General features: G+C 48.0%; 1 protein-coding gene across 2 annotated transcripts in view; it reads left to right on the top strand.

Moving 5' to 3' along the window:
- The window catches only part of TOE1 (target of EGR1, exonuclease), a 54,384-nt gene that overhangs the window by 24,941 nt on the left and 6,225 nt on the right, over window positions 1-23,218 (top strand). For both annotated transcript variants that reach the window (XM_063939426.1, XM_063939425.1), the window contains exons 5-7: window positions 11,298-11,456; window positions 17,909-18,168; window positions 20,105-20,276. In XM_063939426.1, coding sequence (XP_063795496.1) covers window positions 11,298-11,456; window positions 17,909-18,168; window positions 20,105-20,276 — 591 coding nt within the window. The remainder of the gene's footprint in view (window positions 1-11,297; window positions 11,457-17,908; window positions 18,169-20,104; window positions 20,277-23,218) is intronic.

Below are 23,218 nucleotides of genomic sequence, written 5' to 3'. Positions count from 1 at the left end.
AGAATTATCGCCGTCTCTTATTTTCTGGATTTTTCTTATTGGATATCCAAAACACATGACGTCCGACAGCCAATAAGGAGATTCAGGTAAATCCAAGTAAATCAAAGTAAAACCGAACCCGCTCATCTCTAGTTATGAGAAGTTTTCCCATTGAGTTTTATTTGAAGGTCAGCGTTCTCTTCTTTGTCAACAGCATTCTCTTCTTCCTTCCTGCCCTCCCTGGAGTGCCTACTTTAGTTATTGTCCTCAATAGTAATAGTCTCAGGTAACTGCTTTGAATTTGTTGTGAACTACTGGTTTCTCTCCACAAGAGGGAACCATCATACTGCTATTCTCAGTTCACCAGTCTACAGCAAATGCTCCAACACAGCATGGTGTAACACAGAAACATAGCCTTCGACGCCGGGTAAGAACCACTTGGTCCATCTAGTCTGCCCCTTTTTGAACCATATTGTTACCTCAAACCCTATTTGATCCTTATTTCTTTGTAAGGATATCCTTATCTCTATCCCATGCATGTTTAAATTGCTCTACTGTCTTAGCCTCTACCACCTCTGCTGGGAGGCTACTCCACTTGTCCACTACCCTTTGTGTGAAGTAATTTTTCCTCAAATTTCCCCTGAACCTCCCCCCCTCTAGTCTCAGCGCATGTCCTCGTGTTCTAATACTTCTCCTCTTCCTTTGAAGAATGTCTCCCTCCTGTACCATGTTAAAATCCTTAATATATTTGGAAGTTTCTCTTGACAAGGCCAGCACAAAGGCAGGAGTGGAAGCGATTCCATTATAAAGCCACGCTAAATGCCTATGTACCAGTTACAGGCCTACTTTCTTAGCAACTGTGAATCTTTGCTAAGATATGGTCCAACAGCCAGGCATACAGAAACACTCGGCCTTCCTCAAGGTAACTACAATTTCCATTGGCAGCTGCACAAAAGTATATTGTATCAATGTAATCAACATACAATCTGAGTGAAGGATTTGCAGGAGGAGAGGGTGGTCCACAGTGTAAAAAGCAGCAGAGAGGTCAAGGAGCATAAGCAGAGAGTGGTGGCCCTTGGATTTGGCAGTAAGGCAGTCAATGTAGACTTTCGTGAGGGCTGTTTCAGTAGAGTGGAGAGGATGGAAGACTGATTGAAATGGGTCAAACGGAGTGGGAAGAGATAATGGCAGTAAGGTGGTTGTAGACAATATGTTCAAGAAGTTTGGAGTAAAAGGGAGGTGAGAGATGGGTCGGTAGTTGGAGATAGTGTTAGGATCAAGGGTAGGTTTTTTTATTTTGTAGAATAGGGGAGACAGCGGCATTCTTGAAGGCAGAGGGGACAGTGCTTGATGAGAGGGAGAGATTGAGGAGGTGGGGAAGGTGGTTAAAGGCAGAAGGAAAGGGTCTAGTATGGAGGACCAGATGAGGGCCATGACTGCATCTCCAGATACAGGAGAAAAATAAGTCAGTTGGTAAGATGGATGGATAGGGTTAGGTTGGTGAGGGTCTGGTCGGATGTGAAGTCCTGGCATCTGAAGTCAATTTTGGATGTGAAGTAGGTGGCAAAGTCTAGGACAGAGAGTGAAGAGGGGAGTCGAGGCGGAGGTGACAGTGGGAAAGACACTTTGGAGGTTTGGAGGAGATGAGGTTCTTGTAGTACGACTGTTTAGAGAGGGACAGGCACCACTGTAGGATGAGAGCATACATTTCAAATGAAGTAAATCTGCCTTTGAGCATGATATCCTCCACTGTCGCTCTGCGGTACAAGTACATTTGGCAGATATCTGATGAATTTGGAATGCCAGGGTTGATGAACAGTGGTCACCGGAGCAACAGAGTCGAGCAGAAGTAAGGGAGGCATTGTATAGGGAAGTGGCTTGGTCAGGGCAGGAGAGAGAATAGCAGAGAGAAATGAGTCCAACGGGGAGGATAAGGAAACTGTGTTGAGGGCCTCAATGTTACGCTTAGTTATGGTAGCCTATATTTCTGTATGAACCACCATGGAATGATAGGCGGTTTATAAATTGATTAAAAAAAATAACATTTCTGCTGCGGGGTACACTGGATTAACATTGGGGTGTAGAGTAGGATCTTAAACAATGCAGTTCAACTGTTACAAGGTATGTGATGAGACCGTTTGTTTATATTCTGAGCTATTAATAAAGTGGCGTTCTGTAGTGTGCCCACCCCCTCAGCAGGAACTTGTTAGAGCCCTCTGCTGTGTTTTAGCATAGGATACTGGGCCACAGTGTATTACGTGGGTGGGGCATTTGTGAGTATACTGGAATGGATGGAGAGGTATACTGCAGGATGGGATAGTTGTGGGTTAATACCCTTACCCTAAAGGGTAGACTGGATGGGCCATATGGTTCTTATCTGCTTTTGACTTATATGTTTTATACTGGAATGGTGGAAGGGGTATACTGAAGGGTGGGACAGTTGTGTCTTAATACCCTAACACAATCCCCTAAACTAACCCTAATACCTTCCACCCAATACTGTAAACCCTAATACGCTGACACAATCCCCTAAACCAGTGGTCTCCAACCTTAATTGGAGTGTGAGCTACTTTTGGAAAATAATACCTCTAGAAGAGCTAACCCCTCCCCCCAATGCGCGCGCGGTCCTGCAAAAGTGGGTGTGGGCTCGCAACTGCAAATAATGCCGCCCCCCCCCCCCTGCATAGTGCCAAATACACGAGTAACGCCCCCTCGCGTAGTGCCAGATACACGAGTAATGCCTCCCAGATATACAAATAATCCCCCCCAGCGGTGCCAGATACACAAATAATGCCTCCCCCCTCACCAGCAGTGCCAGATACAAGTCAGAGCTCGCAGTTTTTGGACTTTGCCCCCGCAGCAGCTGCTCGCTTGTGTGTGACAGGAGGAGATGAGGGGAGCAGCGCACCCTAGCACAGCGCGTGCCTCAGTCTCCTGCTCCGTCCACTCCTCACTGAAGTCCCGGCGCCGATGTCTCCGGCCGCGTGGCCACTTGATATATAGTGCTGACTGGCAGGCAATCAGGAACCAGCGCACAAGCTCTGATTGGCTGACGGCTGGCACCATATTAATATGCACCCACCGCCAAGTGAGGTGAGATACCCAGGAAGCGGTGACGAGCTATCCGTCGCTTGCTGCTCTAAACTAACCCTAATACCTTACACCTAATACTGTAAACCCTAACCCTAATACCCTAACCTTCAAGGGCAGACTGGATGGGCCATGTGGTTCTTTTCTGCCGTGAAATTTTATGTTTCTATGTGTAGCCTTAAGAGTAAGAGATGGAGAAGCAGAGAGGGGTAAGGTAAGAGTGCAAGTGATGGTAGGAGAGGGGTAATGGGAAGTTAGAGCAATCAAAAATTTTACAACAGTGAGTGAAGACCAGCTAAAGTGAGTGCCCACTCACATGGGAGGGTGAGGAGGTCCACTGGGAGAAACCAAGGGATGATGTCAGGTTAAGGAGTTCAGAGGCAAGGGAGGTCAGTCTGAATAAATATGTACAGATCGTATTATTAAAAGGGCGTACAGTGGCAGAAACACCACAAATCTACACTAGACTGATAGATATATATTAGTGATGAGCGGGTTCGGTTCCTCGGAATCCGAACCCCCCCCCGAACGTCACCCATTTTACACGGTTCCGAGGCAGATTCGAATCTTCCCGCCTTGCTCGGTTAACCCGAGCGCGCCCGAACGTCATCATCCCGCTGTCGGATTCTCGTGAGATTCGGATTCTATATAAGGAGCCGCGCGTCGCCGCCATTTTTCACTCGTGCATTGGAAATGATAGTGAGAGGACGTGGCTGGCATCCTCTCAGTTTTATTCAGGTGGCTGCAAATATCTGTGCTCACTGCTTTATTGTGGGGACTGGGGACCAGCAGTAATATATATAGGAGGAGTACAGTGCAGAGTTTTGCTGACCAGTGACCACCAGTATTATACGTTCTCTGCCTGAAAAACGCTCCATATCTGTGCTCAGTGTGCTGCATATATCTGTGCTCACACTGCTTTATTGTGGGGACTGGGGACCAGCAGTATTATATAGGAGGAGTACAGTGCAGAGTTTTGCTGACCAGTGACCACCAGTATTATACGTTCTCTGCCTGAAAAACGCTCCATATCTGCGCTGCATTGTAGTATATAGTAGGAGTACAGTGCATAATTTTGCTGACCACCAGTATATAATATATAGCAGTACGGTACAGAAGGCCACTGCTCAACCTACCTCTGTGTCGTCAATTATATTATCCATCCATACCTGTGGTGCATTTCAGTTTTGCACAGTTTGCTGACCACCAGTATATAATATATAGCAGTACGGTACAGTAGGCCACTGCTCTACCTACCTCTGTGTCGTCAAGTATACTATCTATCAATACCTGTGGTGCATTTCAGTTGTGCGCAGTATATATAGTAGTAGGCCATTGCTATTGATACTGGCATATAATTCCACACATTAAAAATGGAGAACAAAAATGTGGAGGATAAAATAGGGAAAGATCAAGATCCACTTCCACCTCGTGCTGAAGCTGCTGCCACTAGTCATGGCCGAGACGATGAAATGCCATCAACGTCGTCTGCCAAGGCCGATGCACAATGTCATAGTAACGAGCATGTAAAATCCAAAAAATAAAGCTCAGTAAAATGACCCAAAAATCTAAATCAAAATCGTCTGAGGAGAAGCGTAAACTTGCCAATGTGCCATTTACGACACGGAGTGGCAAGGAACGGCTGAGGCCCTGGCCTATGTTCAAGGCTAGTGGTTCAGCTTCACCTGAGGATGGAAGCACTCATCCTCCTGCTAGAAAACTTAAAAGAGTTAAGATGGCAAAAGCACAGCAAAGAACTGTGCGTTCTTCTAAATCACAAGTCCCCAAGGAGAGTCCAATTGTGTCGGTTGCGATGCCTGACCTTCCCAACACTGGACGGGAAGAGGTTGCGCCTTCCACCATTTGCACGCCCCCTGCAATTGCTGGAAGGAGCACCCGCAGTCCAGTTCCTGATAGTCAAATTGAAGATGTCACTGTTGAAGTACACCAGGATGAGGATATGGGTGTTGCTGGCGCTGGGGAGGAAATTGACAAGGAGGATTCTGATGGTGAGGTGGTTTGTTTAAGTCAGGCACCCGGGGAGACACCTGTTGTCCGTGGGACGAATATGGCCATTGACATGCCTGGTCAAAATACAAAAAACATCACCTCTTCGGTGTGGAATTATTTCAACAGAAATGCGGACAACTGGTGTCAAGCCATGTGTTGCCTTTGTCAAGCTGTAATAAGTAGGGGTAAGGACGACGTTAACCACCTAGGAACATCCTCCCTTATACTTCACCTGGACCGCATTCATCAGAAGTCAGTGACAAGTTCAAAAACTTTGGATGACAGCGGAAGCAGTCCACTAACCACTAAATCCCTTCCTCTTGTAACCAAGCTCCTGCAAACCACACCACCAACTCCCTCAGTGTCAATTTCCTCCTTAGACAGGAAAGCCAATAGTCCTGCAGGCCATGTCACTGTCAAGTCTGACGAGTCCTCTCCTGCCTGGGATTCCTCCGATGCATCCTTGAGTGTAACGCCTACTGCTGGCGCTGCTGTTGTTGCTGCTGGGAGTCGATCGTCACCCCAGAGGGGAAGTCGGAAGACCGCTTGTACTACTTCCAGTAAGCAATTGACTGTCCAACAGTCCTTTGCGAGGAAGATGAAATATCACAGCAGTCATCCTACTGCAAAGCGGATAACTCAGGCCTTGGCAGCCTGGGCGGTGAGAAACGTGTGTCCGGTATCCACCGTTAATTCACAGTCAACTAGAGACTTGATTGAGGTACTGTGTCCCCGGTACCAAATACCATCTAGGTTCCATTTCTCTAGGCAGGCGATACCGAAAATGTACACAGACGTCAGAAAAAGAGTCACCAGTGTCCTAAAAATGCAGTTGTACCCAATGTCCACTTAATCACGGACATATGGACAAGTGGAGCAGGGCAGACTCAGGACTATGACTGTGACAGCCCACTGGGTAGATGTATTGCCTCCCGCAGCAAGAACAGCAGCGGCGGCACCAGTAGCAGCATCTCGCAAACGCCAACTCGTTCCTAGGCAGGCTACGCTTTGTATCACCGCTTTCCAGAAAAGGGCACACAGCTGACAACCTCTTACGGAATCTGAGGAACATCATCGCAGAATGGCTTACCCCAATTGGACTCTCCTGGGGATTTGTGACATCGGACAACGCCACCAATATTGTGCGTGCATTACATCTGGGCAAATTCCAGCACGTCCCATGTTTTGCACATACATTGAATTTGGTGGTGCAGAATTATTTAAAAAACGACAGGGGCGTGCAAGAGATGCTGTCGGTGGCCCAAAGAATTGCTGGCCACTTTCGGCATTCAGCCACCGCGTGCCGAAGACTGGAGCACCAGCAAACACTCCTGAACCTGTCCTGCCATCATCTGAAGCAAGAGGTGGTAACGAGGTGGAATTCAACCCTCTATATGCTTCAGAGGATGGAGGAGCAGCAAAAGGCCATTCAAGCCTATACATCTGCCTACGATATAGGCAAAGGAGGGGGAATGCACCTGACTCAAGCGCAGTGGAGAATGATTTCAACGCTGTGCAAGGTTCTGCAACCCTTTGAACTTGCCACACGTGAAGTCAGTTCAGACACTGCCAGCCTGAGTCAGGTCATTCCCCTCATCAGGCTTTTGCAGAAGAAGCTGGAGACATTGAAGGAGGAGCTAAAACAGAGCGATTCCGCTAGGCATGTGGGACTTGTGGATGGAGCCCTTCATTCGCTTAACCAGGATTCACGGGTGGTCAATCTGTTGAAATCAGAGCACTACATTTTGGCCACCGTGCTCGATCCTAGATTTAAAACCTACGTTGTGTCTGCCGGAAAGAGAGATACAAGTCTGCAGAGGTTCAAAGACCTGCTGGTGAGAAAATTGTCAAGTCAAGCGGAACGTGACCCGTCAACAGCTCCTCCTTCACATTCTCCCGCAACTGGGGGTGCGAGGAAAAGGCTAAGAATTCCGAGCCCACCCACTGGCGGTGATGCAGGGCAGTCTGGAGCGAGTGCTGACATCTGGTCCGGACTGAAGGACCTGCCAACGATTACTGACATGTCGTCTACTGTCACTGCATATGATTCTGTCACCATTGAAAGAATGGTGGAGGATTATATGAGTGACAGCATCCAAGTAGGCACGTCAGACAGTCCGTACGTGTACTGGCAGGAAAAAGAGGCAATTTGGAGGCCCTTGCAGAAACTGGCTTTATTTTACCTAAGTTGCCCCCCCTCCAGTGTGTACTCCGAAAGAAATGGAACAAGCCAACCTAGGTTGGAAGGGGCGCTGTGGGTGTGATTCCAATTTGAGGTGTACAGCAGCTGCCTGGATAGGTTAGTTACACCTATATAGAAATACGAACTAAATACAACAACAATAAGGCTGCGCTTAGAGAGATGAATTGTCTGAATACCAAATAAAATTTATTATACTTAAAATCAGTCTATTAGACAATTAAAAATGAATATACACTGTGATGAATAACCTCTAATCACCATTTAAACAACACATAAGCTTGTTCCAAATTAACCATGGAACCCTGTATGCTTAGAACCGATTGTATCCTGGGGCTATAGCATAGTCCCTGGGCTGGAGAAATATGTCCCAACGCTGGAGGATTAGCAATTCCAATAATGAAGCATGTTTTAAGGAAAGTCCTCACCAGTTGTGCGTTTTGATGAACAAAAGTCCAGTCCTTAGTTGCGGATATGGATCAAATTGAGCAATTTGCAGGGTCCACGGTGGTCCAAGCTGAGGTGGTGAGTTGTACCACCCACTACAACTCACCACCTCAGCTTGGACCACCGTGGACCATGCAAATTGCTCAATTTGATCCATATCCGCAACTAAGGACTGGACTTTTGTTCATCAAAACGCACAACTGGTGAGGACTTTCCTTAAAACATGCTTCATTATTGGAATTGCTAATCCTCCAGCGTTGGGACATATTTCTCCAGCCTATTGACTATGCTATAGCCCCAGGATACAATCGGTTCTAAGCATACAGGGTTCCATGGTTAATTTGGAACAAGCTTATGTGTTGTTTAAATGGTGATTAGAGGTTATTCATCACAGTGTATATTCATTTTTAATTGTCTAATAGACTGATTTTAAGTATAATAAATTTTATTTGGTATTCAGACAATTCATCTCTCTAAGCGCAGCCTTATTGTTGTTGTATTTAGTTTGTACTCCGAAAGAGTGTTTAGTGCAGCCGCTCACCTTGTCCGCAATCGGCGTACGAGGTTACTTCCAGAAAATGTGGAGAAGATGATGATCATCAAAATGAATTATAATCCATTCCTCCGTGGAGACATTCACCAGCAATTGCCTTCAGAAAGTACACAGGGACCTGAGATGGTAGATTCCAGTGGGGACGAATTAATAATCTGTGAGGAGGGGGATGTACACAGTGAAAGGAGTGAGGAATCGGACGATGAGGAGGAGGTGGACATTTTGCCTCTGTAGAGCCAGTTTGTGCAAGGAGAGATTAATTGCTTCTTTTTTGGTGGGGGCCCAAACCAACCAGTCATTTCAGTCACAGTCATGTGGCAGACCCTGTGGCTGAAATGATGGGTTTGTTAAAGTGTGCATGTCCTATTTATACAACATAAGGGTGGGTGGGAGGGCCCAAGGACAATTCCATCTTGCACCTCTTTTTTCTTTCATTTTTCTTTGCATCATGTGCAGTTTGGGGACTATTTTTTTAAATGCCATCCTGTCTGACACTGCAGTGCCACTCCTAGATGGGCCAGGTGTTTGTGTCGGTCGCTTAGCTTAGTCATCCAGCGACCTCGGTGCAAATTTTAGGCCTAAATATAATATTGTGAGGTGTGAGGTGTTCAGAATAGACTGGAAATGAGTGGAAATTATGGTTATTGAGGTTAATAATACTATGGGATCAAAATTACCCCCAAATTCTATGATTTAAGCTGTTTTTGAGGGGGTTTTGTAAAAAAACACCCGAATCCAAAACACACCCGAATCTGACCAAAAAATTTCAGGGAGGTTTTGCCAAAACACGTCCGAATCCAAAACACGGCCGCGGAACCGAATCCAAAACCAAAACACAAAACCCGAAAAATGTCCGGTGCACATCACATTGTACACAAATCCGTCTCTGGGCAATCTGATTTCTCCCTGCATCTCTTTATATGTTGAGGAAAATAACTAATTAGTGTAATAAGAGCTGTGATGACAACAGCTGGGGCACCTGGCTGTTCCTCTCTTACTGTAAATTAGGGTAAGGGGTTCCAAAAAAAAATGAATATTCGGGGAGTAGGGTGTTTAGTACCGGCTTTTTGATACATGTACATACATATTACATATTTATTTTTAATGTTCTATTCTCTTAATGGACAAATCCACTAATTTCTATGTATTGGACTACAGACACCAGATTATATTCAGTATTCTTCTGTTTATACTGGATAGCCTACGTTTTGAAGTGGGTGTGAACGGAACGACCTGTAGCTTTATGGGATCATCCAAATGTTCACAGCTGTGCAGAGTATTTGAGGAGGAGCGTATGCTGATCTTACGGAGGGCCCTAACTTCTCCACATGTAATTATATTTGTGAGGAAAGGGTTTACTGTCTGAGAGGGAAACGGGGGCAGGAGGGAAGCTGCAGCCAAAACGTTGGCTAATGGGAAGAGCAGGGTCCTCCCACAGCGCAGGCTAATGACGTGACGCACAAAGATGGTGATGTCAAACGCATCTATGTATTTAACTGCTGGAAGTTCATATATTACACCCTAATTATTAATTTGATTTGCAAACACTGGGCTATTAATATAAAAAAAAACTTCCTGTTGTAAGGAATACAGATGGTGGAAACTATGTATGATCACCAGCTCACAAGGAGATGGGTTATAACTTCGCTTTCTAGCTGTTAAAATGATCTGTAAATAGCGGTTGGTATCAGTTGGAGAATATTCGCTGGACTTCCCGTTTACAGAGTTGCAGCAATTTGTGTCTGGTGAAGATAATAACCGCAGAGAGAGTAACAGGAAACGGGCAGGAAATTACCGTTATGTTGGTTTCTTCAGTAATAGTGACTACAGCACCAATGTGATAGTGCCGTATATATAATGTGTCAGCTCTGTACAGAGGGTAATTATACAATCTTTCCCCGTACAATTACTGGTGTTTCATTGCAGAACTATTTAGTGTGCTGCACCCCACCACTTGTATGTGTGTTATCATTTATTTATTAAGTTTAAGAGCGAAACCAATGAATTTTTCTAGGAAGTGCTGCAGAGTACACAGCAGTCCACGTACAGCCCTGTGCAGAGAGTTAGCTCTTTAGACAAGTACATAGTTAGTGCCGCATAGAGTTAATTCCCGAAAACCGGTCCCTTTCCCGCCTCAGCAGAGTTTTCATGTACGATTGAAGAGAGATTAAATTAGGTTTTCCAGTTTTATATCTTTATGGAACAAGGATGATTATACAGTATTGAAAGGACAATATACATGGCCAGTCCTTATAGGAAGATCCATAGCTCCTAGGACAGTAAGACTGCCCAAGCAGCAGTTCAGGAGCGTCTTGTGTGTGCAGTGTCCTGTTCTAGGATGAGAGCTCCTGTGTGGCCTGGCGGCACACGAGGGCACACCATCAGTTTTGGGGAGTGGTAGATTGTCATTTCCCGGATGGAAGAAATAGAACCTGTAGGAAATGTATATAGATAGCTGCTGTCAGTTCATACATCTTGGGAATCCTTTCTCATTCAGTAAATGCTCATCCTGCCTAGTTCAGGCCTTTGTGACATTCTTATGTCCATTCCCAGGTTGGTCTGTATGATAAATCTGCAGTGGAACAGAGAGAGTGGTTCCTGGGATACAGAATTAGCATCTGGCTCGGGTGTGTTCTCACCTAGATTCGGTCTGGGAGAAACCTCAGCCAGACAAACCGTAGGTGTGATCAGTCCTGTGAGCGTTACACTGGTCTGCTATGCACTGGTGGCTGTGTCCCACATGTGCTATAACACAGGTAGCCTTTCCTATGGAATCATTAGTGATATGAATGAGCTATGTCATTTTATCGGCTTGTAAGTGAATCGTGTCTCGGTCATTTTGTCATCTTGATGCTTGGCATAATGGCGGCCATATTGCATTGTTGGTTTTAAATATACATAATTAGGAATGACGCCCATGTCCGTGGTACACACAGCTTTTTATGTCCTTACTGTTTAATATTGCGGTGCATTGTGCATGTAGCACTGACGCAGGGTCTCGCTGTCTTGTCTCTGCAGGGGGAGAATGTCTACCTGTCCCAGATCTACAATCTGACCCTGCTGTGTATGGAGGATTATACAATCGAACCGCAGTCCGTGCAGTTCCTCGTCCAACACGGCTTTGACTTTAATAAACAGTATTCGCTGGGGATCCCGTACCACAAGGGGAACGATAAGGTAACCCTTTGTAATCACAGGACGCCTTCTTTACGTTGTTGGTGGGGTGATCGTACCATAAAAGTCCTGGCTGCCGGGCAAGCCAGTGTTCGGTGGCTCTGGCACTACTGGTTGCACCGGACTGTCTTTGGGCGATTTTTGTTTTTCGGAGATGACTATGAATTTGCTTACGTGGTGGTTAATCACAATATTCTTGGGAACACACAACATTGTTCATCCTGACTGGGGAACCACATCTTTCATGGGGCTGGAGATACCAGAATGACCAAAACCAATTCCATCAATTACAAACAACTTTTTTTTTTTTTTTTTTTTTTTTAGATGATGTCCCCCTGCTTCAACTGATCTGCCAAATTGTGTTGGGAAAGGAACAATCTGTGATCCTTGGTAGCACAGCATTCTGGGGCGTGATTTTGGCAGTCAGGCGCATCACTGCAGAGGATCTGGGTAGCCAGAGGAGATCCGTAATGCACTTGTGCTCAACGGATCTCCTAAACCAGTGGTTCTCAAACTCTGTCCTCAGGACCCCACACGGTTCACATTTTTCCATGCCACCCGGCAGCTGCACTGTGTATCCCCAACTGTCACATTTTAAAAATCTACAGGTGACCTGCAAAACATGGACCGTGTGGGCTCCTGGGGACAGAGTTTGAGAACCTGTGCCTTAAACTAAAGCCTGGGTGCACACTGCGGGGCGGTGCGGTCGCATGTGATGCAACCATGCTAGCTTAAGTACTACTGACTCCATTTGCATCACATGCGACGGCGCCAGGCAAGTGGGTAATGTAATCTTGTGTGTAACATTGTATTTATAGAAAGTAGACCATACAGGCTCCCTCCCAGCTGTGATATTCACATGTATATAGTAACAGGACTTTCTCTAACGTCCTAAGTGGATGCTGGGGACTCCGTCAGGACCATGGGGTTTAGCGGCTCCGCAGGAGACAGGGCACAATAATAAAAGCTTTAGGATCAGGTGGTGTGCACTGGCTCCTCCCCCTATGACCCTCCTCCAAGCCTCAGTTAGATCTTTGTGCCCGGCCGAGAAGGGTGCAATCTAGGTGGCTCTCCTGAGCTGCTTAGAATAAAAGTTTAAGTTAGGTTTTTTATTTTCAGTGAGTCCTGCTGGCAACAGGCTCACTGCTACGAGGGACTTAGGGGAGAGAAGTAAACTCACCTGCGTGCAGGATGGATTTGCTTCTTAGGCTACTGCACACCATTAGCTCCAGAGGGAGTCGGAACACAGGTCTCACCCTGGGGTTCGTCCCGGAGCCGTGCCGCCGACCCCCCTTGCAGATGCCGAAGTTGAAGAGGTCCAGAGGTCCAGAAACAGGCGGCAGAAGACTTTCAGTCTTCATAAGGTAGCGCACAGCACTGCAGCTGTGCGCCATTGTTGTCAGCACACTTCATACCAGCGGTCACTGAGGGTGCAGGGCGCTGGGGGGGGCGCCCTGGGCAGCAATGTATTATACCTTTTTTATGGCTAAAATACATCACATATAGCCCTTGAGGCTATATGGATGTATTTAACCCCTGCCAGATCTCACAAACTCCGGGAGAAGAGCCCGCCGTTTTAGGGGGCGGGGCCTATTCTCCTCAGCACACGGCGCCATTTTCCTGCTCAGCTCTGCTGTGAGGAAGGCTCCCAGGCTCTCCCCTGCACTGCACTACAGAAACAGGGTTAAAACAGAGAGGGGGGGCACTTATTTGGCGATATGATTACATATGTGAAAATGCTATAAGGGAAAACACTTGTATAAGGGGTTGTCCCTGTATAATTATAGCGTTTTTGGTGTGTGCTGGCAAACTCTCCCTCTGTCTCCCCAAAGGGCTAGTGGGGTCCTGTCCTCTATCAGAGCATTCCCTGTGTGTGTGCTGTGTCGGTACGTGTGTGTCGACATGTAGGAGGACGATGTTGGTGAGGAGGCGGAGCAAATTGCCTGTATTGGTGATGTCACTCTCTAGGGAGTCGACACCGGAATGGATGGCTTATTTAGGAATTACGTGATAATGTCAACACGATGCAAGGTCGGTTGACGACATGAGACGGCCGGCAAACAAATTAGTACCTGTCCAGGCGTCTCAGACACCGTCAGGGGCTTGTAAAAACGCCCATTTACCTCAGTTGGTCGACACAGACACGGACACTGACTTCAGTGTCGACGGTGAAGAAACAAACGTATTTTCCTTTAGGGCCACACGTTACATGTTAAGGGCAATGAAGGAGGTGTTACATATTTCTGATACTACAAGTACCACAAATAAGGGTATTATGTAGGGTGGGAATAATCTACTTGTAGTTTTTCCTGAATCAGATAAATTAAAGTGTGTGATGATACGTGGGTTTCCTCCGATAGAAAATTATTGGAGGTATACCCTTTCCCGCCAGAAGTGAGGGCGAGTTGGGAAACACACCTTAGGGTGGATAAGGCGCTCACACGCTTATAAAAACAAGTGGCGTTACCGTCTCCAGATACGGCCGCCCTCAAAGAGCCAGCTGATAGGAAGCTGAAAAATATCCTAAAAAGTATATACACACATACTGGTGTTATACTACGACCAGCAATCGCCTCAGCCTGGATGTGCAGCGCTGGAGGGGCTTGGTCGGATTTCCTGACTGAAAATATTGACAGGAACAATATTTTATTGACTATAGAGCATTTTAAGGATGCATTTCTATATATGCGAGATGCGCAGAGGGATATTTGCATTCTGGCATCAAGAGTAGATGTGATGTCCATATCTGCCAGACGATGTTTATAGACACGACAGTGGTCAGGTGATGCAGATTCCAGACGGCACATGGAAGTATTGCCGTATAAAGGGGCGGTCCATCGGACCTGGTGGCCATGGCAACAGCTGGAAAATCCACTTTTGTTACCCCAAGTCACATCTCAGCAGAAAAGGACACAGTCTTTTCAGTCTCAGTCCTTTCGTACCCATAAAGGCAGGCGGGCAGAAGGCCAGTCATATCTGCCCAGGGTTTGAGGAAAGGGAAGAAGACTGCAGCAGGCAGCCCATTCCCAGGAACAGAAGTCCTCCACAGCTTCTGCCAAGTCCGCAGCATGACGCTGGGGCCATACAAGCGGACTCGGGTGCGGTGGGGGGTCATCTCAAGAGTTTCAGCACGCAGTGGGCTCACTCGCAAGTGGACTCCTGGATCCTACACGTAGTATCCCAGGTGTACATTGGAAATTCGAGACGTCTTCCCCTCACAAGTTCCTGAAGTCTGCTTTACCAACGTCTCCCTCTGACAGGGAGGCAGTATTGGAAAAAAATTCACAGGCTGTATTCCCAGCAGGTGATAATCAAAGTACCCCTCCTACAACAAGGGAAGGGGTATTATTCCACACTATATTGTGGTACTGAAGCCAAACGGCTCGGTGAGATCTAAAAGATTTGAACAATTACATACAAGGGTTCAAATCAAGATGGAGTCACTCAGAGCAGTGATAGCGAACCAGGACGATATGGCGTCACTGGATATCAGGGACGCTTACCTACATGTCCAAATTTTGCCCTTCTCACCAAGGGTATCTCAGGTTCGTGGTACAGAACTGTCACTATCAGTTCAGACGCTGCCGTTTGGATTGTCCACGGCACCCCGGGTCTTTACCATGGTAATGGCCGAAATGATGATTCTTCCTAAAAGAAATATGGACGCTTTCCTGATAAGGGCAAGGTCCAGAGAACAGTTGGCGGTCGGAGTAGCACTATCTCAAGTAGTTCTACGACAGCACGAGTGGATTCTAAATATTCCAAAATCGCAGCTTTTTCCGACGACACGTCTAATGTTCCTAGGAATGATTCTGGACACAGTCTAGAAAAGGATGTTTTCTCCCGGAGAAGAAGACCAGGGAGTTATCCGAGCTAGTCAGGAACCTCCTAAAACCAGGAAAAGTATCAGTGCATCATTGCACAAGGGTCCTGTGAAAAATGGTGGTTTCTTACAAAGCGATCCCATTCCATTCGGTAGATTTCACGCAAGAACCTTTCAGTGGAATCTGCTGGGAAAATGGTCCGGATCGCATCTTCAGATGCATCAGCGGACAACCCTGTCTCCAAGGACAAGGGTGTTTTCTTCTGCGGTGGCTGCAGAGTGCTCATCTATGAAAGGGCCGCAGATTCGACATTCAGGACTGGGTCCTGGTGACCATGGATACCAGCCTGAGTGGCTGGGGAGCAGTCACACAAGGAAAAAATTTCCAGGGAGTGTGATCAAGTCTGGAGACTTCTCTCCACATAAATATACTGGAGCTAAGGGCAATTTACAAGGCTCTAAGCTTAGCAAGACCTCTGCTTCAAGGTCAGCCGGTATTGATCCAGTGGGACAACATCACGGCAGTCGCCCACGTAAACAGACAGGGCGGCACATGAAGCAGGAGGGAAATGGCAGAAACTGCAAGGATTCTTCGCTGGGCGAAAAATCATGTGATAACACTCTCAGCAGTGTTAATTCCGGGAGTGGAAAACTGGGAAGCAAACTTCCTCAGCAGGCATAACCTCCACCCGGGAGAGTGGGGACTTCAGCGGGAAGTCTTCCACATGATTGTAAACCGTTGGGAAAAACCAAAGGTGGACATGATGGCGTCCCGCCTGAATAAAAAACTAGACAAATATTGCGCCAGGTCAAGGGACCCTCAGGCAATAGCGGTGGACGCTCTGGTAACACTGTGGGTGTACCAGTCAGGGTATGTGTTCCCTCCTATGCATCTCATACCAAAAGTACTGAGAATCATAAGAAGGAGATGAGTAAGAACGATACTCGTGGTTCCGGATGGGTCAAGAAGGACTTGGTACCCGGAACTTCAAGAGATGCTCACGGAAGAACCGTGGCCTCTACCTTTAAGAAAGGACCTGCTCCAGCAGGGGCCTTGTCTGTTCCAAGACTTACCGCGGCTGCGTTTGACGGCATGGCAGTTGAACGCCGGATCCTGAAAGGGCATTCCAGATGAAGTCATTCCTGCCCTGGTCGAAGCCAGGAAGGATGTAACCGCAAAACATTTTCACCGCATTTGGCGAAAATGTGTTGCGTGGTGTGAGGCCAAGAAGGTCCCTACAGAGGAATTCCAACTGGGTCGTTTCCTACATTTCCTGAAAACAGGACTGTCTATGGGCCTAAAATTAGGGTCCATTAAGGTTCAAATTTCGACCCTGTCAAATTTTTTCCAGAAAGAACTGGCTTCAGTGCCTGAAGTTCAGACGTTTGTAAAAGGGGTACTGCATATACAGCCTCCTTTTGTGCCCCCAGTGGCACCTTGGGATCTCAATGTTGTTTTGAGTTTCCTAAAGTCACATTGGTGATCCACTCACCACTGTGGAATTAAATTATTTCACATGGAAGGTGAAGATTCTATTAGCCCTGGCTTCAGCCAGGCGTGTGTCAGAATGGGCGGCTTTATCATATAAAAGCCCTTACTTAATTTTTCATTCTGACAGGGCAGAATTGAGGACTCGTCCTCAATTTCTCCTTAAGGTGTTTTCTGTTTTTCACATGAACCAACCTATTGTGGTACCTGCGGCTACTAGGGACTTGGAGGACTCCAAGTTACTTGACGTTGTCAGGGCCCTGAAAATATATGTTTCCAGGACGACTGGAGTCAGAAAATCTGACTCGCTGTTTAGCCTGTATGCACCCAACAAGATGGGTGTTCCTGCTTCTAAGCAGACGATTGCTCGCTGGATTTGTAGTACAATTCAGCTTGCACATTCTGTGGCAGGCTTGCCACAGCCAAAATCAGTAAAAGCCCATTCCACAAGGAAGTGGGCTCAACTTGGGCGGCTGCCCGAGGGCTCTCGGCTTTACAACTTTGCCGAGCTGCTACTTGGTCAGGGGCACACCCTGACTGAGGAGGACCTGGAGTTCTCTCATTCGGTGCTGCAGAGTCATCCGCACTCTCCCGCCCGTTTGGGAGCTTTGGTATAATCCCCAGCATCCACTTAGGACGTTAGAGAAAATAAGAATTTACTTACCGATAATTCTATTTCTCGTAGTCCGTAGTGGATGCTGGGCGCCCATCCCAAGTGCGGATTGTCTGCAATACTTGTACATAGTTATTGTTACAAAAATCGGGTTATTCTTGTTGTGAGCCATCTTTTCAGAGGCTCCTTCGTTGTTATCATACTGTTAACTGGGTTCAGATCACAGGTTGTACGGTGTGATTGGTGTGACTGGTATGAGTCTTACCCGGGATTCAATATCCTTCCTTATTATGCACGCTCGTCCGGGCACGGTATCCTAACTGAGGCTTGGAGGAGGGTCATAGGGGGAGGAGCCAGTGCACACCACCTGATCCTAAAGCTTTTATTATTGTGCCCTGTCTCCTGCAGAGCCGCTAAACCCCATGGTCCTGACGGAGTCCCCAGCATCCACTACGGACTACGAGAAATAGAATTATCGGCAAGTAAATTCTTATTTTCTGATGGATTGAAACGTCTGGGTCTCTTTGCAGGGGGAAGAGCAGCACTTGCAGAGTGTCCGCACTCTCTTCCTTGAACTTCTGAAAGCACAAAAGCCGCTGATCCTGCACAACGGGCTGATCGATTTGGCCTTTCTGTACCAGTGCTTCTACGCCCAGCTCCCAGACAAGATGGTGAACTTCATCGCCGACCTCTCCGAAATGTTCCCTGCCGGGATCTATGACACTAAGTACGCCTCGGAGTTTGAGACTCGCTTTACAGCTTCTTACCTGGAATACGCCTACAAGAAGTGGTGAGTGAGAGAGCGGTGTGTACCCTGTATATAGATTGTATAGGAGATGTTTAGGTGTCTCATGTTACAGGGGACAATATTGATCCCGTTGTCCTCTCATTATAATTACTCCGATATCCATATATGTTCTATCTGTGATTATTTTATACAGGATGTAATAATTCTGTTATTTTCCTCCTTGTATACATATAGCCAAGAACTACAGGGGTACACTTGCATTAATACACTTCGGAGTATATTCACTAATGTTCCATTTTGGACGACTTTGGGTTGTTTGTGTATTTGATTTTGCAGTTTGGAGATCTGCTAAAGGCAAAATCGAATCTAAAACCAAATCTTGTTCAAAATCGAATATCTGCAAAACATCGGTACTTTTACATAGATGAATATAGGCTCCCCTGATTTACTAACATTTTCGATTTGAAACGGAAAATGGACATAGAGATCCCCCAAATAATAGACCAATAGCAGACTGGCGATTTTAGCTTCTGACAATGGGGGTCATTCCGACCCGTTCGCACGTAGCGTTTTTTCGGTGCGGAATGCGCATGCGCGGCTGGCACCGGGTTACGTCGCGGCTACCGACGGAAGCGACCGCTAAGAAGATTGACAGGAAGGAGGCGTGGATGGGCGGATCCGGACCGTTTGGAGCCGTTTTCGGGGAGTGGTGAGTAAAACGCAGGCGTGTCCAGGACAACGGAGGGCGGAGGAGTGACGTCAAAGCCGGCCCCATCATCGCTGGATCCATTGCACAGCTGGTCTTCTGCTTGAAATTTTTTTTAGCTTAGCAGGGCTGCACAAGCGATTGCAGCCCTGCTAAGCTAAAATACACTCCCCCATAGGCGTGGACTGTTGATCGCAGCAGCTAAAAGTTGCTGGCTGCGATCAACTCGGAATGACCCCCTATATTCTATTCCCCAAACCTTCATTCTGACACCTATAAAAGTAGACATGACTGACGCCTTGTGATGTTCCTGCATTTGAGCGATTATCGGTAAATCGTGCATGCATATGCTCTGCGCCGTGTATGCGCCAGAGCCACTTGCAGCATTTACCTCTACGCAAAGTGATTGACAGTCAAGCAACCTTTGTGGGTGTTGGCGGGGGAATGGTGGCAAAAACACAGGTGTGTCACAGTTGTTTTTGGGGCGTGATGCTGGAAACACTACAGGATCTGTGCACCTCTCTAATAAAAAGGGACCCAAACGTGGTTCACTGTAGGAATGATGGGCCTCATTCATAGATGGGCGTATTGCATGTCGCTCCTGCGTATTTGGATTCCCCGCCCACAAATGGTGACAGGCTGCGGCTTAGGGGGCGCATACACAGAACGGGCTCTGCGCAAACAAAGGTGCCCACCATCAGAGATGTATACAAACCAGCGCAGGCGCCCCACCATTGATGTATACAAACCAGCGCAGGCGTCCCACCGTCGGAGATGTACACAAACCAGAATTAGCGGATCCACCGCAGCTTCTTGCATGTGATATGTTTTGTCCAATAGGAATACATAAGGAAATGTTTTGTTGTGTGTTTTGGGGTTTTTTTGCTTGTGTTTTTTTTTTTTTTTTTATTTGTTCGATCTCCTTCAATTTTATAGGTGATTTTATTTTCGATTTTGAAATGGGACATCCAAAACTGAGCAAAAACTACTGGTCAAAATTGACACACATTAAAATCGATTTTGAAATAGATTTCAAAATCGAATGTTGGTGAATCCACAATTTGGGCAATAAAAAAGAATTTCCGTTTCAGTCTATTTTAAATCGACCATAAAATTGAACATTAGTAAATACACCCCTGGATCTCAATAAGGTAGAGCTACAGAAACGCTTGTTTAGTATAATACAGAGAGACAAATACAAATGTTTCTGATGGTATATGTCTGAGTCTTTGCCTCCTGGTCCTGATGTAGACATCTATGCGTCTATTATAGCAAACGTGAGAACTGCCGACTGATAGACGTAAGCAGCAAGCACTTGGCCATCGAGTTCTCTAGCTATCCGGCCAGCATGTCGGCGTATGTGGATTATCGCCTCTGCTCTCTGGCTGACCCTGACGCTGCTGGACCCGCCGCGGCCGCTCCACACATCTGCGAGAAGTTTTCAGTGAGTAAATCACATCTCTATAGCGGGAGAACACTGAGCGCTAGCTCTATGGACTATTTTGCTGGTTAATCTGTATCTTAATTGAAGATTTGAGAAGCGCTCTCGTATGTAAGATTTCTTCTGATATTTTGTGCCACTGGTCAGTGCCGTAACTATACTTTCTAGCGCTGTTTGCAAGAAACATCATCAGTGCAAAAATATAGTGGTGTGGCTTCATGGGAAGGGGCGTAGCCACATAATACCAATTCATATTACTCTGCACAGTAGTCTCCATTATTTAAATTACAATGCACAGTAGCGCCACTTACACACGTTACGCCAGGTAGAGCCCCTTTTACACATTATGCCAGGTAGAGCCCCTGTTGCACATTACATCAGGCAGAGCCCCCTTTTACACATTATGCCAGGTAGAGTCACAAAAGAGATAGAGGAGGGAGAGAGAAAGAAAGGTGGCAGGTAGAGAGACAGAGAGTGGTGGGAAGGAGGAGGAAAAGGACACACACACACACAGCGGTACCTATGCGATTACGGCTGGAGTGCAGGCAGTCATGGCAGGGGAGGGGGGGGGGGGGGTCGTCCCAGGGGGAGGGGGGGTCGTCCCTGTGTTGGTAACCGCTATAGCTGCTGTACACTATGGAATCAGAGCTGCTACTATTCTGTCCTCCCGGCATTCCCTGCGCGTCTCCGGACCGACCTGTATGGTGCACGAACACTGGGCTGCCGCACCCGTCAAGGTGGAGGAGTGGGGCCAGGCTGCAGCACACGGGACGGGGTGACGGATACAGTATGCGCAGTGCTGCCAACTATAATATATATCAGCGAGCAGCAGCTGTGCGTCGGCAGAGGAGCCGGGCGCAATGCTACTTTTATATGTTGTAGCAGACTGCGCTGCAGCTGGCGGTGGCCAGTCGGGGTGGATGCGGATGGTGTGCCCACAACGCAAATGCACTGGGTGTGAAGCACCATCCGCCCACACATAGTTACAGCCCTGTGCAGACTGCCCCCTCCCCACACACACTCACTGACTGCAGACTGCCCCCTCCCCACACACACTCACTGACTGCAAACTGCCCCCTCCCCACACACACTCACTGACTGCAAACTGCCCCCTCCCCACGCGCACTCACTGACTGCAAACTGCCCCCTCCCCACGCACAGTCACTGACTGCAAACTGCCCCCTCCCCACGCGCACTCACTGACTGCAAACTGCCCCCTCCCCACGCACACTCACTGACTGCAAACTGCCCCCTCCCCACGCACACTCACTGACTGCAAACTGCCCCCTCCCCACGCACACTCACTGACTGCAAACTGCCCCCTCCCCACGCACACTCACTGACTGCAAACTGCCCCCTCCCCACGCACACTCACTGACTGCAAACTGCCCCCTCCCCACGCACACTCACTGACTGCAAACTGCCCCCTCCCCACGCACACTCACTGACTGCAAACTGCCCCCTCCCCACGCACACTCACTGACTGCAAACTGCCCCCTCCCCACGCACACTCACTGACTGCAAACTGCCCCCTCCCCACGCACACTCACTGACTGCAAACTGCCCCCTCCCCACGCACACTCACTGACTGCAAACTGCCCCCTCCCCACGCACACTCACTGACTGCAAACTGCCCCCTCCCCACGCACACTCACTGACTGCAAACTGCCCCCTCCCCACGCGCACACACTGACTGCAAACTGCCCCCTCCCCACGCGCACTCACTGACTGCAAACTGCCCCCTCCCCACGCGCACTCACTGACTGCAAACTGCCCCCTCCCCACGCGCACTCACTTGGACTGCTCATCACACATATACACAACTGTGCTGCCTGGAGTACGGACTGGAGCCGAGGAGGCGTGCACTTGGCAGTGAGTGACACGTACAGGACCATGGGAGCTGCCTGGTCTCCTGCCCTGCTAGTCGGCAAACGCTGTAGCTGTGTGAAGAGCTGCAGCTGAGATCACAGCCCGAACTCTCTGGGAAAAGGTGATCTGCCGCAATGGATCGGCCTGGGGTGAGGGGAGGGCTGCGTACTCTGAAACCCCTCCAACGTGCAACGCTGGCAGCGGGGGTTGGGGGTGACGGGCATTGTTCTCCGCGGCTCATTGTATCCTTGGGGTGGTGGTAGCTTTTGGGCTGCAATATGAACTTCGGCGTAGGAGGGAGGGTGGTGGATGGGTCGGGCATTGCAGCCTGTGGCTCAGTGTATACTGGGTGGGGGTTGTCAGGCCACACACACAATGTAAACTACGCCCGGTGCTGGGGGTCAGGCATTACAGTACTGCCCGCGGCTGCACAGTAACCTGGGGGAAAGGGAGGCAGAGGTGTAGCTGACAGGCAGGCAGGCACCTTATTTGTTTTGGTGTCCGGATCCAACCCTGCACGCAACAGGTGACTACCGTGGACAGACTGCAGGTGTTGCTGGTGGTACTGCGCCCACAGTGTGTATGCGCTGTGTGCCAGGCACCGCTGGCACACACCTAGTTACGGCCCTGCCACTGGTCGCATCTATAACACTTTTGGTGTGGTGATAAATTCATGTTACTTTCTCTGACGTCCTAGTGGATGCTGGGGACTCCGTAAGGACCATGGGGAATAGACGGGCTCCGCAGGAGACTGGGCACTCTAAAAGAAAGATTAGGTACTATCTGGTGTGCACTGGCTCCTCCCTCTATGCCCCTCCTCCAGACCTCAGTTAGATTTCTGTGCCCGGCCGAGCTGGATGCACACTAGGGGCTCTCCTGAGCTCCTAGAAAGAAAGTATATGTTAGGTTTTTTATTTTACAGTGAGACCTGCTGGCAACAGGCTCACTGCAACGAGGGACTAAGGGGAGAAGAAGTGAACCTACCTGCTTGCAGCTAGCTTGGGCTTCTTAGGCTACTGGACACCATTAGCTCCAGAGGGATCGACCGCAGGACCCGTCCTTGGTGTTCGTTCCCG

The sequence above is a fragment of the Pseudophryne corroboree genome, chromosome 9 (genome assembly GCF_028390025.1).
Source record: "Pseudophryne corroboree isolate aPseCor3 chromosome 9, aPseCor3.hap2, whole genome shotgun sequence".
NCBI classification, from domain to species: domain Eukaryota; kingdom Metazoa; phylum Chordata; class Amphibia; order Anura; family Myobatrachidae; genus Pseudophryne; species Pseudophryne corroboree.
This window is presented reverse-complemented; position numbering and strand designations above follow the sequence as displayed.